This window comes from Octodon degus, unplaced genomic scaffold (genome assembly GCF_000260255.1).
Source record: "Octodon degus isolate 3935 unplaced genomic scaffold, OctDeg1.0 scaffold00152, whole genome shotgun sequence".
In the NCBI taxonomy this organism is placed as follows: domain Eukaryota; kingdom Metazoa; phylum Chordata; class Mammalia; order Rodentia; family Octodontidae; genus Octodon; species Octodon degus.
This window is the reverse complement of record NW_004524728.1, coordinates 2,263,849-2,281,263: the sequence shown is the minus strand read 5'-3', so window position 1 is coordinate 2,281,263 and position 17,415 is coordinate 2,263,849. Positions and strand designations below refer to the sequence as shown.

General features: G+C 42.7%; 1 protein-coding gene across 4 annotated transcripts in view; it reads right to left on the bottom strand.

Moving 5' to 3' along the window:
* Positions 1-13,440, bottom strand: part of Chd7 (chromodomain helicase DNA binding protein 7) — a 138,189-nt gene extending 124,749 nt beyond the window's left edge. For all 4 annotated transcript variants that reach the window (XM_004642358.3, XM_023702427.1, XM_023702428.1 and 1 more), the window contains exons 1-2: positions 13,354-13,440; positions 3,218-5,056 (exon numbers count right to left, since the gene is read on the bottom strand). In XM_004642358.3, coding sequence (XP_004642415.1) covers positions 3,218-4,882 — 1,665 coding nt within the window. In that variant the 5' untranslated portion in view covers positions 4,883-5,056; positions 13,354-13,440. The remainder of the gene's footprint in view (positions 1-3,217; positions 5,057-13,353) is intronic.
* Positions 13,441-17,415: the final 3,975 nt, after the last annotated feature.

Here is a 17,415-nt window from a genome sequence, read left to right as displayed (position 1 = left end):
AGAATTTATGCAGATGTAGTGGCACACACCTGTAACCCTAGTACCCAGGAGTCTAAAGCAGGAAGAACTCGAGTCTAAGGAGCCAGCCAATGCTACATAGCAAGAATCCCTCAAGAAACCAAAACATAAATAAAAATTGTAAAGTGAAAAACTTAAGAAGAATCGCCTATCTGAAGGTGGTAGTTCAGTTAACAAATCCTGTGACTATTTCAGCCTGATCCAGCAGCAGCTTCTCTGGTGCCCAGCACTACTGTGAGCACCGCTCTATCATTTATAAACTGTGAAATAAATTTAGCGCCTTTAAAGCAAAGTATTCTTGGATAGATTCACTAGGGTAACACAGTGAGCCATTCAGGACAGAGATTTTGCAGATTATGTGATAATCTTCCTCACACCTGGCAACAATGGCTGGAGACGGTTAAAACTACACAGATCAAATTTAGTATTTACAACTAGGGCTATATTTCATAATACTTAACATGAATCTTAAAGTAAAATTAATTTTACAAAGTACACACATGTGCAATGACAATTATAAAACAAGGTTAGTGGTTCAGGAGATTAAAAATTGAAACCTAGAAAATTAACATGTATATCATGGATATTAACATATTAGACACCCGGTCATTTTTACCCCACTTCATCTATTTGGGATGGGTTCTAGCTTTGTTTCACTGATGAAAAAATCTGAGATTCAAAAAAAAAAAAAAAAAAAAAAATCTGAGATTCAGAGGGGCTCAACCACTTACCCAAGATGAGCAATCCACTGAGTGGTAAGAAAGACATTAAGTCTATGCTCTCCCAAAATTTTACATCTCCCCATTATTATTTTCAAAACAGCACCTCAAAGTCTTATGAAAACATCAAGTTTATCAGAAAACAAAGCCAATACCATGAGCAAAATGGAAATCCTAAGGGGGAAACCACCTCGCTTCTACTCCAGCATCCTGGTTCATCCGTGGATTGCACACTCCAGGGGCCACGCACTTGGGGTTGCTCAGGTGATCAAACACAAGAGCCACCAGCCTCCTCTCGCTCACATGGGGAAGAGTCTGTCCTCTTAAAACTTGGGAAAGCTGGAGGCAGTGAGTGTCTCAGTTACTTTTCTCTTGCTGGAACAAAATACCCGACACCCAAAATTTAGGAAAGGTTTATTTAGCTCACTGTTTGTGAAGGTTTCAGTCCATACTCAGCTGGCTCCAAGGAAGAGTGGCACATGGCAGAGGGCAGTAGTTCATGGTGGCACAAAACAGGCAGAGCCCAAAAGGAGGAGCAGTGGCGGTGGCGGTGGCGGCGGCGGCAGCAGCAGCAGCAACAGCAGCAGCAGCAGCAGCAGCAGCAGCAGAGGCAGAGAGCAAGCCGCTCTCCTTACTCCACTTGCATTCAGGCTATCTGCCCCAGGCTGGGTCAGCACTCACACCTACAGTCCCGGCACTGGAAGAAGCCTGCCCCGCTGCCTACATGAGGCTTTGGGCAGACAACTAGATGCAAACCGAGGCATACAGGGATAATAATTCCTACCCAGGCCCAGGTGCCTTTAGTCCTAGGGCCTCTCCTGCAGACTGCACTGCTCCTCCAGGGAGGAGAGAAGCCGCAGGAAGGGGAGGGAGGCCCAAGAAGACACTGTTCTAAAACAGTCCTCCTTTAGGAAGAAACTTTCTAGACAACAAGACAAAAGAAACAACTCTGTCCTGCCCTGCTCCCAGAGGTTGGGTCACTCTGAGGAGGGACATCTGGCCCTGAGGGGGACACAACAGAGAAAAGGCAGGGTGACCAGGTCTGGCCCCACAGCACTGCAGGGCCAGGCCCTGTGCTCACCAGACACCTACACAAGCAGCTGTCTCTCAGCCTTTCCCACTGTCCTGTGAGCCCTGAAGGAAGCAAGACAATTCCAGAATTCCTTGCCCTAGCTGAAGGAAGCCTGGCTTCCCTGCTGTGAAAGTCGGACCTGAAACCCCTACGTAAGCTGGGGTCCCAAGCAGGCTTTTGTGCCCTCCACTCGCACAGCCTGGCCCCAGCTGAAGCCTGGTCCCTGTCCTGAAGGTCAGTATTCATCCATGGAGTCGCCCTCCTGACTCTGCTGCTTGGCCAAGCCCTTTTCACTTTCACATTGCTCTTTTACTACTACCTGATCCTTGACCCAAACTTTTCCTAACAGCCTGGACAACTGGTTTCCAACTTAAGGCCCTGGCTTCCTGTAGCAAGCTGCAGTGCAGGTGACCTTGTTTATGAAACCACACAAGCCACCTGAAAGGTCTTCTCAATTACTTTCCTGGAGTAGGCCCTCATCAAATTCGAGCACGCTGATCAGCTGGTCTCTCCTCTAGCCTTCTCACATGAACACACACTGTCTTCTACGGTTTTGTATTTGCACATACATCTTATGTGCCCCAAACCTAAATTCATCAAGAATTAGCATTATGCTTTACAGCCCTAAAATCACCTACTGTATCCCTCAAACAAAGCTGGAATGTCAGAGGAAGCTATACGGTATACACATGTATCTGTACACATTAGTATTCTTCATAGATCAGTGGCATAAGTATCAAATTTTATAACAGAAAGATGTCTATGAATAGTAAATCTTTTTCCTATACTCTGAAACATACGAAAGATTTCAGTTTACAAAAAAAGGAAGACTCCTACTTCAGTGCTGGCTACTCAAATCTCTGAGACCAAATTCTGCAAATTATTACTCTGGGTTCCTATAGTTTCCAATTAAATTCACACTAACACTTAATAGTTGATAAATATATATTTTGTGCTTCCCAAGAAAAAATGATAATACAAAGAAAAAATGAAGACTATCACAAACATGCAAAACTCTGCTGGAAACTAAGCTTCAATATACTTTCAAAACAAAGGGAAAAAAAAAGAAAAAACAGTGAAAAAAGAAAGCAGCAAATAGTCTGACCCTGGCAGGGACTCAGGTTCTTACGGGCAGAGAGAGTCTCAGCAAACGACGCATCTGCACCCTTAGCACTCAGCACATCCTGCAACAGGAGGGTCCAAGAACTCTCATGTGGATCAGTAAATATGTACACCAATAAGTAAAGGGAGGAATAGGGAAAAGTTAAATGGTGCGGTAACCCACAAAACAAAAGTTAAGGTGCTCATGCTGAAAAGACTTCTCGTGAACGTTAAAGGAAAATTCTATTAGACAAATTCACCATGTTGTGTTCTATACTGCAGTGCATGCATGCCCACATGCCCTTACCTGATGTACAGGCACTTTCTGCGGGGTGTTCTGGGGTGATGGGTGGAGCTGTGCCCAAGGCTGGTGATGAGGGTGTGGGGGTGAAGACTGGTGGTGCAAGCCCGGGTGTGGCTGCAGCGGAGGGCAGGTTGGCAACTGCTGAAAAGACGGTTGCTGACCAGCGTGCTGCTGGCCAGGTATCAGTCGTTCCTGGATTGCTTGTGGATCTGCAAGGCCAACACCAGGACAACCATTTGGTCTCATGTGCCCGGTCAGCTCCCTCGGTGCAGAGGACATGCCCATAAATGGACGAGACTGCTGCATGTTTCTGGGGCCCATATTCCTCTGTCCGATTCCCATGGCACCAGGGGGCTGGTGAGACGGCTGAGGGTGGGGTATATTTGGATAACTGCCAACTTCCATTGGTATCCCAGCACTTCCAGGCCTGACTTGTGGAGGAGGAGTGCCTGCTGGATTACTCATTGCTTTCATGGGTGACATGGGAGGTGGAGAGGCATAAGTTCCCTGAGGCTGTGAAGGATGCATAGTTTGTGTGTTCATTTGGTTAAGTGAGCCACTGGCGTGGATGGGCTGCTGGTGCATTAGTCCTTGACCACTGTTTGATGGGAATCCTACAGCATTGGGGTATCTTGGTACGGACTGATTCATTGAAGTATTATTTGTAAGGCCTAAATTTTGATTCATCCCTGTATTGTTAACTAATCCCTGATTTAGGTTACTGTAAGGATATCGAGAATACTGCCCTGAGTTGTTTATAGTAGGAGAGGGGACTGTCTGGCTCCGAGAACTAAAATTAAGGGTTTGTGGCCTAACAGCCCCTTGTTGAGGAGGATTTGGGGAGAATCTGGGACTATGGGCAACAGATTCTCCATGGAGAGCAGTAGGGGGGTGGTGGTGGAACTGCTGCACCGAGTGACGCAAGGAAGGCGCCATGCTGGGACTCTGCTGGGGCACGTGAGACAAGTGGCTGGGTCCTGAGGTGGCAATGAAAGGATTGCCCTGATTGAGGCCCTCTTGACCTTGGGGAAACTGGCTCATCCTCTGTTGTGGCTGACCATGCTGCTGTATGGAAAAATCTCCACGTGCCATATAGCTGCCCATCTGCTGCATGTGCTGAGGGTGACCCTGTGCTGGTGGCCCCGACGGAGCTGGCTGTGGTGGCTGTGGCTGCGGCTGCTGTTGCTGGTAGGGGGCTCGTATCTGGTCTGGTACCTGAACAGCTCGAGGACCCCACATGGAGCCACTGTCCACAAAAGATTGCCCGTGCCTTTCATTTTGCATGCCAGGGTAGACTCCCATCTGACTGCCACCGCTGCCACTATGGGGAACCTGGGGAACAGGAGGGGTATGATACTGTGAGTGTGGAGACGCCAGTCCATTGCCAGGGGCACTGCTCATCATTCTGTTAGGCTGATCCATCAGATGCATCTTTTGTTGTTCATACTGATTATAGTGATCAAAATGGGTCAACTTTGTTTGATTTTGATTAGTGGAGGGATGATGAAGGGATGGCTGCAAAGACGCAAAGCCTTGGTCTATTGGCATTTGCTGGCCCATTGGATTTACGGGGTTTTCTGGGTAACCACACTCTCCAAGGCCTTCAAGGCCTTCACTGAAGATATTCCCATCCTCGCCAAAAAGACTCATCATTCCTGGATCTGCCATCTTCTCCCAAGACACGGCTCCTCCCAACTACAGCTTGGGAGCTTGTCTGTGCTTCGCTTCACTGAGGTGCTTGTCCTCAAAGCCTATAATCCTTAACTAATCTTCTTCATGTCATTCCATATTTCTTTAATTCTCTTGGACCCTGCAGTGTCAGGCAAAGTCTGGATATAGGTCCTAGAAAGGAGTGGGAGGTGGGGAGGAAGAAGGAAAAAAACAAAGAATTAGCAACAAATAATAAAAACTGCCAATATTTTACACATTTGAATTTGGTTTCCATCAATAACACTAATCTAGCCCCTCACTGTGTTGTATTTTATAAATCTAGTTCACTTTAAGAGAAACTCATTAGCTTCTATCAGAAGTATTATTATGATCGGTTACTTAGAAAGCAAGCAAAACACTAACCTTAACCTTAAATTAATCTATTCACTACACTTCCTAGTGTTCCATTCTTGGATGGAACAGAACAAAAGAGCACAACACGAAGCAGCAGCAGCTGCCACAGCAGGCAAGCAGATGTATGAACATAGCCAAGCAGCCCATCTGCTGAACTAAAGCCTTGGAAATGCTCTGGTTACCAACAGCCCGCCCTTAACCTTATTCCCCTGAGCAGTGTAATCAGATGAGCGGCAGCAGCACTGAGGACTGTGAAAAGCCCAACTTAGTTAAACGGACTAGAGGATTATACAAATACCAAAATCCGTCGTTTTGTACAAATTAGATATTTACAGCACACGCACAGATATGTAACAACAACAGGAACATCCAATGAGAAACTGCCCACCAGAATGCTGAAAAACAAGCGTCAGAACGGTATAACAAATTCATGACTTCACCATGTTTAACGCTAGGAATATACAAGATTTTTCATTCCTCAAGGGGACCAATTTCACACGTGGCTCTGGGCCCACCACGCTCCCAGTCTTTGCTAATATATAGCGAAGAGTTCAATGGCCAGGCTCATGATGTGCGGGCACACTTGGCTCTGGTGCTGGACCAAGACCCCATGTGACGACTCAGGGAAACTATAGATGGAAGGGCAGTTTGTAGCCAAGGACCACTCTTGGTATTAGAAACAGAGAACTCCCCTCTAAACTAGAATAATGTTCAAAATATCCACGTGGACCTTGCTCTTCCGGGACAAGGCAGCACAGAAGCAGGAAGGAGAGACAGGTGGGTAGCTATCTCTATCCATAATCTGTGTGCTCATGGCACACAGTACATGCTACTTACTCGTTCACATTTTACCTAAACTCTTCCTGATCAATTTGGTGTCCAAGTAAAAGAGCCAATTTAAAGAATGCTTCAACAACCAAAACAGGAAAGTGTTTCTGCTGAGTCCTAATTGAATCAACAACCTAATAAAGCAGTAATTCACATAGGAAAAATGCGTGAAATTTTAAACATCTTTGGAATTTGATGCATTTTTTGGTCTTTTATAAGTACATCAGGCATTGTGTGATACTGGACTATTTCAAAAAGCAGTATCCTGCTGAAGAATTTCCAAAGTGATGCTGTAAATAAGTTTTGTCTAGTCTGTAGATATGCTTCTGCAGAAGTGTAGAAATGAACAATGGGCTGGCCAACTCTACCAAGGGCTTAACAGTAAGATGGATAAAAATTCCACTTCTGTCTGCCCTATTCTAACATACTCCTAACAAGGGGGAAATTTTGCTTACAGAAAATGTAAACAACATTCCTGCTCACTGTCAGGGTTACAGACATGACACCTGAGAGGGCCTCCAGGTCTGCGGTTTTCAGGTGACAGCTGTCAGCTAAAGTCAAAGGTCTCCTCACTCCACCGCTAACTGCCATAAATTTTCTGATCTACTTTCTCCAAATACAAAGGTCAGATGGGCAAGAATCAGGTGCATATGAAAGCCATTTTGCTGAAGGCATGCTGTTTTCTTGCCCAACTATTTAAAATCCAAAATAAAGAAAAGTCGAAATCTCCAATGCCAAATGCAACCAATATTTATAAATTAAATTTACTCCTAAAAAGCTTAAGCAGTCAGTCTGAATCTATTCAAAGCTCATTCTAAATTTTACAAAAAATAAGCATTGGAATGGACTTGATAACAGCTTCAACCAGCCATGTAGACTATTTACTAAAATAAATAGCAAATAGTTTATTATTTACTATTTCACATTAGCTTAAGGAAAGTAGTATTGGGGTGGGCCGAGGATATAGCTCAGCGCATGTAAGCGCCTGCCTGGCAAGCGCAAGGTCCAGAGTTTGAGTGCCAGTACAGAAAAAAAAGTAGTACCAGGGCTGGGGATTTAGCACAGTGGCACAGGGCCTGCCTGGCAAGCATGAGATCTGAGTTTGATTCCTGGTACCAGAAAAAAAAAAAAAAAAAAGTAAGTGTCTGCTTATTTATGGCCTGGCAAGTCTCATTTCATAAGAAAACAGCTTCATCCTCTGGGTCCATGGAAGTCCTAGAGGAAATACCATCGACTGAATGAGGCCCTGGCCTCTCTTGGCCAGAAAAGGAGCACAGAAAGAGTAGACAGTAGTACCTAACCCTGCAGGCCCGCAGGCCAGGGGCAGAAGCACAGCCAGCTCGGAAAAGCGACAGTGCAGTCAATTAAGTCTCACCTGAAAGTGGAAATGAAGTTGCACACAGGCATGGGAAGGGAGGAAACGGAACTCGCGTGGAGAACAGCCGCACCAACGCTAGGCTCTGTTCCTCCAGCCCCTGCTCCTGCCCACTAAGAGTCCCATTTCTCAGGAGCAGGAAAACGCCAGCATTACATGGCATCGAACAAGCATGCTGCCCTCCACAGCACTCTCGGTGAGCCCCAGGCAGAGAAGTCTGAAAGCTATGGCTCTGTGACCTGCCATCGGTGACTGCTCCTACTCGCCACCGCCATGCCTGTCTTTTCCTGTCGGCCTCCAGACCCTGCTGGCAACTATGCCAGGAATCCATTTGGTGGCTGCAATTCATATTTCTGATTTGAGCTAATCTAATTAAAATATTTTGGCCTTTTTTTATTTGATCAAGACTATGAGAATGCCCTCTTTCCCAAGTCACAGCTGCAACATGTAATTTTGTGTCTCTATATTTATGTAAAATGCTTTCTAAAGGCTTCTCCTTTTTCTATTCAGCATTCACACTTCCTGTGCCTAAATCAGCACTGCTCAGGGCACCACAAATAAAAGTCACATGCAATTTTTAATTTTCTAGTGGTCACGTTTTAAAAGTAACCCAAACAATAGTAAAGTATATTTTAATCTTTTGTATCTCACCCAGTGTATGCAACATGAGGCACGGACTGAGAGCAGTCCAGGAGGCACCAGGGCTCCCGCATGGGCCACTCCCCAGGGAGCCTTGGACACTGCAGGGGCTCACTGCAAAACCAATGCCAGCGTGCTTCGGAGTTGGCAAGGACTCTGCAGACCTTCTGACCCAAATCCCTCTTCATTTAACAGATGAGAAAGCCTTTTATAGACTGAGAGTACTGAGCATTTTGTACAAAATATTTTAGCAATAATCAATTCCCCAAAATGGAACTAGTGAATAAAGGAAATTGTGGCATACTAGTGAAAACACAATAGTAAATAAAGGTCTTCATTTATCCTTCATTGAGTCAGAGATGATTCACTAAAACAACACTGTTGTTATCAAATCAAAGAAAATTTCCTTGCAAAAAAATATTTAAGTATACTATATATAGCTTTTAGGGAGCAAAAACATTTTGGAGCCAAGTTGGGGCCATTAGTAAATTTTATTTGGAATAAGAAGATCCTAACTGGGCATGATGATGCACTCCTGTAATCCCAGCACTCAGGAGGCTGAAGCAGGAGGATCACTGTGAGTGAGGCCATCCTGAACTACACAGCCAAACCCTATCTCCAAAAAACGAAACAAAAGGCAGATGCAAATGAACAAATGAAAGGCACAAAGAACCGGTGATAAAAGCAATGGGTATACAAGAAACTAAATAAACATAAGCTACAAATCACTACAATTTGGAAAAAAATTATATGAAAATATTAAGGTAAAATTTATTTATGGAATTCATTACACACACACACACACACATATATACTTAATACTTTGAATTTCTGACCTGCCAAAATACAAATAATTTCTAATTATTTTCAAAGCACAAAGGCATTTGTGTAGCTGCCTTTAATTTATCACTGCTGTAACACAGAACTTCCTGTGTCACCTGTGTGGACTGGAAACCTAGCAAGGCGATGAGGGAACACAAGACATCTTTCATGGACAAGATGTTTCCTATAGTTCAAGCACGTTTCAGGCAACTGTGTAAGCAAACTGGCATCCCAAGAAAACCTTTTCATAATTATCCAATAAACGTGAGCAAGTATGAAGCCCCAGGTTACTTGCTTATTAGATGTTGAAGTCCATCTCGCTGCTCTCAGCTTGATTCTGTCCTTCTCTAACTCTCCTCCACCTCCAAAGGACTAGAGTACAGAACCAAACTGTGACAGTGATGGGGGGGGGGGCGCTGTATCAGGATCTCCACAGCAGTGGTGAGGAGCTGCTAAAACAGCATCACCACCCTCACCACAACCCAGGAGACACCTCTAAGTCATCAAGGTGACGAACCACGGTGAGAGGAAAAGCACCCACATGGTGATAGGTGGACACACAAAGGGCTCACACAGGGCTGAGCTTCTTCTCAAACCAGAAGTCCTTTCAGATTGATCCTCAAACTTGAAGACAGCAATCTCCCCACCTTCGACCCAGCCTCCAAACAAACTACTTGGGAAAAAGGAAAGTCTAGCAGAGGGAGGCCCTCAGAGTAGGCACTTGATCAAATGTCAAAAACCCAGATAAAGAATCAGAAAGAAAAAAAAAAAAAAATCAGGAAGCGCCTCCAACTCGCCAAGAACACTACCAACACACTTTAGTTCTAGATGTGCCTCGCAGACAAATTGACACCCCTTGAGTCCTCTAGCCAAGGCATTTCGCCCTCATCGGTACGCTTGGGTAGAGATGATACATCCCCTATCTGACTGAGCTAGTGATACTCAGCCTATGCTGCTTTTTAAAAAAATTGTTTTCATACATATTTACAGTACATGATATTTACATTCCTTGTGTGAAGCTGGTATATGTAACACATCTTAATTCCCTTTTCCTTTTCTTCCCTCCATCTCTTAATCTCCTTCCCATTTGAAAAAGAACTATTTTCCTACTTGCTTTATCTAAATAAAATTTAAACTTCAGTTTCATAGTCTCGTAAGCCCAAGCTCAAGTGCCCAAGTGCCATACGTGGTTGACAGCTACTCATTTGAATGTGCAAATATGGAACATTTACACTCTCGTGGAAAACCCTATGGACAGTACTACATTTGTTCTTGGGTTATATTTTTAGATAAGGACCATATTAAATAGTAGCAATCCTCTTTCATGTTAATTATCTTCTATTCAAATTACTGTTCTTATAAAGGGCTACACCTCTACCCCTTGGGATAAAATGTATGGTATTCGTTATTCTTCCCATATATATTTTTTATATTAACTAAACTTTTAACCTATAAACTTTCTCATTTCTTCACTCCCAACATGTGTTCACTATGATAATTCTCAACTATCTAATTTAGAAGATGTAGAAGATTTAGACGGATACATACTCCTTCAAAAGATCTATGTTCGTCTAAGTACTATGTTAAAAATAAACCCAAAGCTGATGATGTAGTTCAGTGGTACAGTACTTGCTTAGCAAGGAGAAGGCCCTGTTGATTCTCAACACTACAAAAAATATATATTTTTAAAACCATAAAAAGAAATAAAAATTATGCTGACAGCTTTTATCTATATCTCTAGTAACTTCCAATTCTGCAGATACCAACTGAAGAGACATCTTTTTAGTAGAGAAAACTATGCTGAGTTGATATTATATAGAATACTATATTTTTAAAAAAGACTTATTTATTTATTTGGTACAGGGTTTTACTACGTAGCTTAGACTCATAGTGATCCTCCTGTCTCAACCTCCCCAGCTCTGGGCTTATAGGCAGGCGCCACCACGCCCTGTTTCAGTGGCTGGCATGGCGTGAGGCCAGTATGGCGGTGGTACCAGGGATCAAACCTAGGTCCTTGTGCTTGCCAGGCAGGCACTTAGGCTGCTGAGCTATCTCCCGGCCCCAGAATACCATGCTTTATGTCAGCAGCTAGCAGTATTTCCATCTAGCACTTCTCACCTAACCAAACACAGGGAAGCCACTCTAGAGCTGGCTTGTTGCTCATTTATTCAGTGAGTACCTGCTCTGGGCAAAGCACTTGACAGATACTGGGAACACAACACTGAACAAAAACCTAAGGTCCCACTGCCACACAGCTTGCTATTCTCGCAAACATGCCTTAAGACAGTCTGCACATTCATCCTCCTGCCTGGCCTGCCGATTTCTGCCTCCACACTATCCCAGAGCCTACATTCACCTTTCCATTTACACTATCTAATGCCGTCAGGCCTTCATGATTTAGTAAACGACATAAGGTTAGAAGTCTAACTGGTTCTCTCAAGTCTGGGCTCAGCACTTACAGTGCTGACTGAATGATCAAAAACACTGATTGCATCAGGTCTTGGCCCTATTAAATCCTTTAAGGGTTTCACACAGCTTCCAGGATCCAGTCCAAATGCTGCAGCATGGCTGAAGGCATTTTGTAACCACAGACCCACTCCACCCGCCTCTCAACTCTCCAGACTCCTTTTCCCAGCTCCCGAAACACCCACAAATACCTCCCTGAGACAGCCCCTCAATGTACACCAAATCCCAGAAGTTCACCACCACTGCTCCTCTGGCCTCCACATTCCCTGCTTCCTCCATACCTGGCCTCCTCACCCCTTACTGTGCAGCCCACCTCCTCTTGTCTCAGTTCCCTTCCTGTCCCCTGTTTTCATGTCCTCAATACTCTCTCCTCAGTGATTCTGAAGCCCTTCCTGACTTTAACACCACAGCTCCACAGGCAAGAGCTACAAAGGCACCAAGCACGGCCTATGGCTTGCTTGCTTCCCCACTTCTGCCCCCGGAGTCCACAGCACTCTCCTTTGAGGTGGGGAGTTAGGACAGCAACAGCGAGACCCCTGGGAGCTATGAAAGTAGGTGCAGAATCTCAAATGACTCTGGAGTGGCCTCCTCTTAACACAGGCCCCCAGTGACTCTCAGGCACATTTAAGTTGGCAATGCTGCTCTGAGAGTCGAAGCTCCAACTTAACTACCCAGTTAAGAGTCATTTTGTCATAACAAATGACATTTCTCTCAAAGAATAATCAAGCAAGGACTGTAAAAATGTAACACTCGAGAAATGGAGGCATTTGTGATGAGAAACAAATACTAATTTCATCCAAAGAACTATGAAGCTCTTATTGACAAATTTTAATCTACAATGGTTTACAAGGAGTGGACATCTAAAAGTGATTTAAAGACATACCTATCTACTTGCCAATAATTTTGCAAGACAAAAAGTTAACATTAATAGCAAATGCTGTATTACATAACACACTATTTCATAGTTTCTTGCAGAAATCTTTCAGTTATTTCTACATAACTGAGGAGCCTGGATATCCTGAAATGCTTTTCAGATAAGACTTTTTTCCTACATATAGTACTGGGGCTGGTATTTTCTTTCAAAGCAACTATTAAATGAAACAGTACAAAGCTAACAGCTTGAGTGTCCAAAACACGAGCTTTTTTGAAATGGTCAAAGGAACATACTGCCCCATACCCAAGTTGAATCATGAAAGCCTAAGAAGCGTAGAGTTTTGTCCTTCAGGAGAAAAGACTACACTTTGCAGCTGAACCTTCAAACGTCCTGGGACCCCTCGGTGTAGCTCAGCGGTACAGCACTTACCTAGCATGAACGATCCCTGGGTTTCATTCCCAGCGTGGGTAAGCTAAACTAAAACTAAAATTAAAACCAAACAACACGTATCATTCTCTGAAGCTACCTCCTTAAAAACTAAGCCCGCTGAGAAGGCAGCTGTGCCCTGGTCCTAGCCCAGAGATACAAAGTAGCAAACACAGCCAGCAGGTCTTCATCCCACATGCAACTGGATGGTGGCCTGCCACAGACTGGCCACACATTCTAATTACATGGCATCTGCCTGTCTGTCTGTCCCACATGAGGGAGAAAGAGACAGAGACAGAGACTAAATGGACTCTGTCAAAAAGACATCAAGGTTATATAAACAAAGTGCACAGAACCACCCCACTCATACACACACAATGTTGTAAGTCCAATCAGTGGTTTGTACGTCTGAATAGTTGTTAACGAGCGAGGATGTTAAACAAGGAATATGCATATATAAAGTATATGCCTGTATAAAAGATGTATCTGCTCTATAACCTTTTAATGTTATCCTAAGTAATTTTAATAATATAGAAGGGGAAAGCAAATAAAAAGAGAGATCAAGTGACAAAATAAGTAAACAAAATTTAAGTAAATTATTTATAACATGGAAAAGTTAGATTTCAAAGATAAATTTCAACCCACCTGGCAAAGATATTTACAGAGAAGGCTGACCAGGCATGGTGACACATGCTTATAATCCCAGTACTCGGGAGGCTGAGGCAGGAGGATCACCACGATTTTGAGGCCAATTGGCTACATAGTGAGTTCAAGGCCAACCTGGACTACATAGCAAGACCCTGTCTCAATAAAAGAAAAAAGAAAAAAGAAAGAAAAAAATCATACAGAGAAGGCTGATAAAAGAGTACACACAAAATTTGCTGGACCCTGGTATGTACTTGCTTAATATTGTAAAATATTTTGGGATATTTTAAAGAAACAAAGCTTGTTCGGTATGTAAAGGGCATCATCAAACACATTTGTTAGGCTAATTTTAAAAATCATCATTAGAACATACTTTCTCACCTGTTTTATAGACTTATGGCTAGCTGCTAAGCTGAAATACAGACAGACACAGACATACAAACACCCTTCTGAGGGCTGTCAAGCCTACACAGTGACAATGGAATGGAAGGGGCAGTCACCTCTGCCCAGGGGTTCAGACAATCACAGGCCATAAAGCTAACACCAAACCGCTGGAGACAGCCAGCTGTGGGACAAAGCCAACACATGGAAGAGGAAACACAGCCAACAGCCAACAGCCAACTGCTCTTGTAGGAAATAACCTTTCAGTATACTTTCTATAGTTGTCGTTAACTACCTGAGCTGGCCTGTATGCCTTTTATACTAAACGGTTCTGGGAAGCTGAAAAAGAATCTTTTCTCATATTCCAGGAGGAGTTTAAAAAGAGTACTCAGTTCTGTCCAGTTTGAAAGGTAAGGGAATAAAGATATCATTACACAATCTTTCCTAATATACACCACCAATATTCTTTTCCTTGTAGAAAAAAAAAGCAACAACAAAATAAAACTTGACCCACACCACAGATCAAAATAATTTGTCTATCCTCTTGTTAGTATAGAGCGTATATAATGGGACAGGAGCCTCACCTATCAGGAATGAACTTTAGCCCAAGGACGGGCAAGTGGCCTAACACACCAAGGGCAGAGCTCACACAGGAGGCCAGGGGGATTTCTAGGACTGATACCACTAGGTGTCATATTTCATGCAAAAGAGAAATACACACGAATTATGAAATGAAATTTTAGCATAAAAGAAACAAGCAATATATAAAGGTGAAACCAAAGTACAAAGGAAAATTAAAAAAAAAATCTTTGGAAGAATATTAGAGAAGGCATTTTTGGAAAACTTCACAATCTCAAAAAGGTAAATCTCGGGCCAGCCAAACAGCTTAGCTGATTAAAGCATGCAGGCTCAGGGACCTGGGGTTTGATCCCTGGGCCTGCTGTGCCAGCCCTGCCCCAGGGGCGTGCTGAGATGGTAATTGAGACTGGACATGGAAGCATCCGCCTGTAATCCCAGCACTTGGGATGCTGAAAACAGGAGGATCACTATGAGTCTGATCTAGTAGTGAGACCTTGAACAACCTGTAGACCCTTCCCTAAAATACAAAAAAAAAAAAAAGTAAATCTCATAGAAGAAAATAGCAAAAAACTAATTTACTCAGTGACTATAATAATAAATTCCTACTTCAAATATATGGGACAAAGAAAATGGAATTAAGGGTAGAATATAGAGTATACAAATTTCATATCCACTATCTTATAATCACCTAGATATTTAACATAATTTGGAAAACACCTTTTCAATGCCTACTCTTACCACAAACTCAAGTAAGGGTTACAGAGCCATCATCTACCCATCTCCTGCAGCTTGCCTTCATTCACAATAAAATGTGATTACGAAAATAAACCCTGACTACTTAGTTTTACATTTCCCCACATCCATAGCAAACGCTCAAACCCAGACTGGCCTCTCTCCTTCCGTCTTACTCCTTCTGTTTTTCCTCTTCCAACATCATCATCAAAAACAAAGCTGTGTGCAGTGGGAAGAAGCAACTCATGAAATATCCTCTATAATATGTGAAATAATTAGAACCATAAGCTAAATATGTTTTAAAAACTGTAACACTTTCTCTAACAAGTTCTTATTTTCCAGTACAATTGTTATATTCTACACTACAAGCTGGCTATCACACCAATTTTTAGGGGAACACAATAATTCTGCCTATGTTCCCCTAAAAATTATTTTGCTAGCCAATTACAATCTCATGACATTTGTATATGAGTGTATAAGATTAAGATATTATTCTAGCTTGCAGGTAATTGTGTGTGTATGTGTGTTTGTGTGTGTGGTGCTGGGGATCAAACCCAGGGCCTTGTGCATGCAAGGCAAGAACTCTCCCACTAAGCCACATCCCCAGTCCTTGCAGATAAATTTTATATTCCTGTTTGAAAATGAATCTTACGCAAGACAAAATTTTTGTCCATTTTTTAAACAGATTAATATTTATATGTCCCTCAAACTAGCAAGTAAAAGGGACTGTGACATAAGAAAAAGAAAGTAATGTGAGAAGATGAGCTACTACCAGACCTGGCATTTGAAGGGGATTAAAATAACTTAAGCCTACCTATGAGGTTTTATAATTGAATTTTGTACTTGGTTTAATCAAAGATTACAAAATGAACCAGACACCGACAGGCTTTAAAATAGAGTTTACCTAGGTCTCAGACTGTCTCATCTATGTATTTCTGTGGAATAGCTATTTTATAACATCTCAGTGTGTAATCAAGACCTCTTCTTCCAACCACCAAAAGAACACAGAAGTCATAGGTGCTATGGCTCCCTGAGACTATCCACACGTGGCAAGACAGGGCCTTGGGTTGGAGCAGGGAATTAAAACATCTTCCATTCTCCACTAGTACTGGGCCATTCAAAAGAATGATAGGGTCTGTCACCTTTCCAGCTTTTATAGCTCCATGCTTGCAGAAAGACCTGCCCCACCCTTCAGAGTAAATCTGGCAGGACAACACAGCCTGAGGCACTTCCCACTCACAGGCCAACCAATCCAGCAGCCTCTTCTTCCTGCTTTACCTTTACCTACACTTGGATGTACCCAAGATAGAAATGCACTGAATGCCACTTACTGCTTATAGTATTTGAATGCCTTTTCCTACATGAAGTCCAAAGTTCCCCACAAACACTTTTTTCCCTATTTTGAAACCTCACTAATCTCTGTTGATAACCTGATAAAATCATTTAAAAACTATAATGTTACTTGGCATACATAAATAATAAAATGCTCAAAGCAAATACTGATTCTGAGGTTCACCTGATTCCTTTGGCTCATAAGTGAAGCATTACCTTGAAATTAGCCAAAAGGCTTTAAGAAGCAGTATGCATTTTGATATAATCCAGACAAAGCAAGTTTATCATGTAAATATGCTGAAAATAACTGGTACTTCATGATCAAAATAATTCTTTAAAGGGGTGACTTTGTACTGTAATATCCTTACATCTTCCTCTAAATAAGACTTTGAGTTCTTGAGTTTGTTTTTTTCATGAATTTGCTGACATCACCATTATCAGTTATTCTGTCATTCTTAGGCAAAAGAAAGTAGCTTGGTAAATGTAAAAAGAGAAGGTTGGGACACACACATGCAACCCCCAACAGTCTCTGTGCTGTCCAGTTCAGTAGGCATTAGCCCTCTGAGACTGGTTTAATGTTTTGTTTTTTTGTTTTGTTTTGTTTTGCTTTGCTTTGCGGAATCAGGAATTGAACTCAGGCCCTTGTGCTTGCCAGGGAAGCGCTTATTCCACTGAGCCATCTCCCTGGCCCCTGGTTTAATGTAAATAGTTAGAATTAAATAAATTTTTAAAGTTCAGCACTTCTGTCATACTAGCTACATTCAAGTGCTTAGCAGTCATATATGGCCAGTGCAACCAAACTGGGTGAAATAAACATACAACGTTTTTGTCATGACAAAAATGCTCAGGTGGGAGTTAGGCACATAGTTGCTAAAAGGGCCGAGGTTCAATACCCAGAAGCCAGGGAAAGCAGAACTTACTTGGATTTGGATCCAGATATCTGCAAATGCCTTAGTATGGCTTAAGCAGGCACCAGATCATGAAGGTCTTATAATTTATTTGGAATTCATGGAGAAGTTATTCTCTAAATAAGCTATC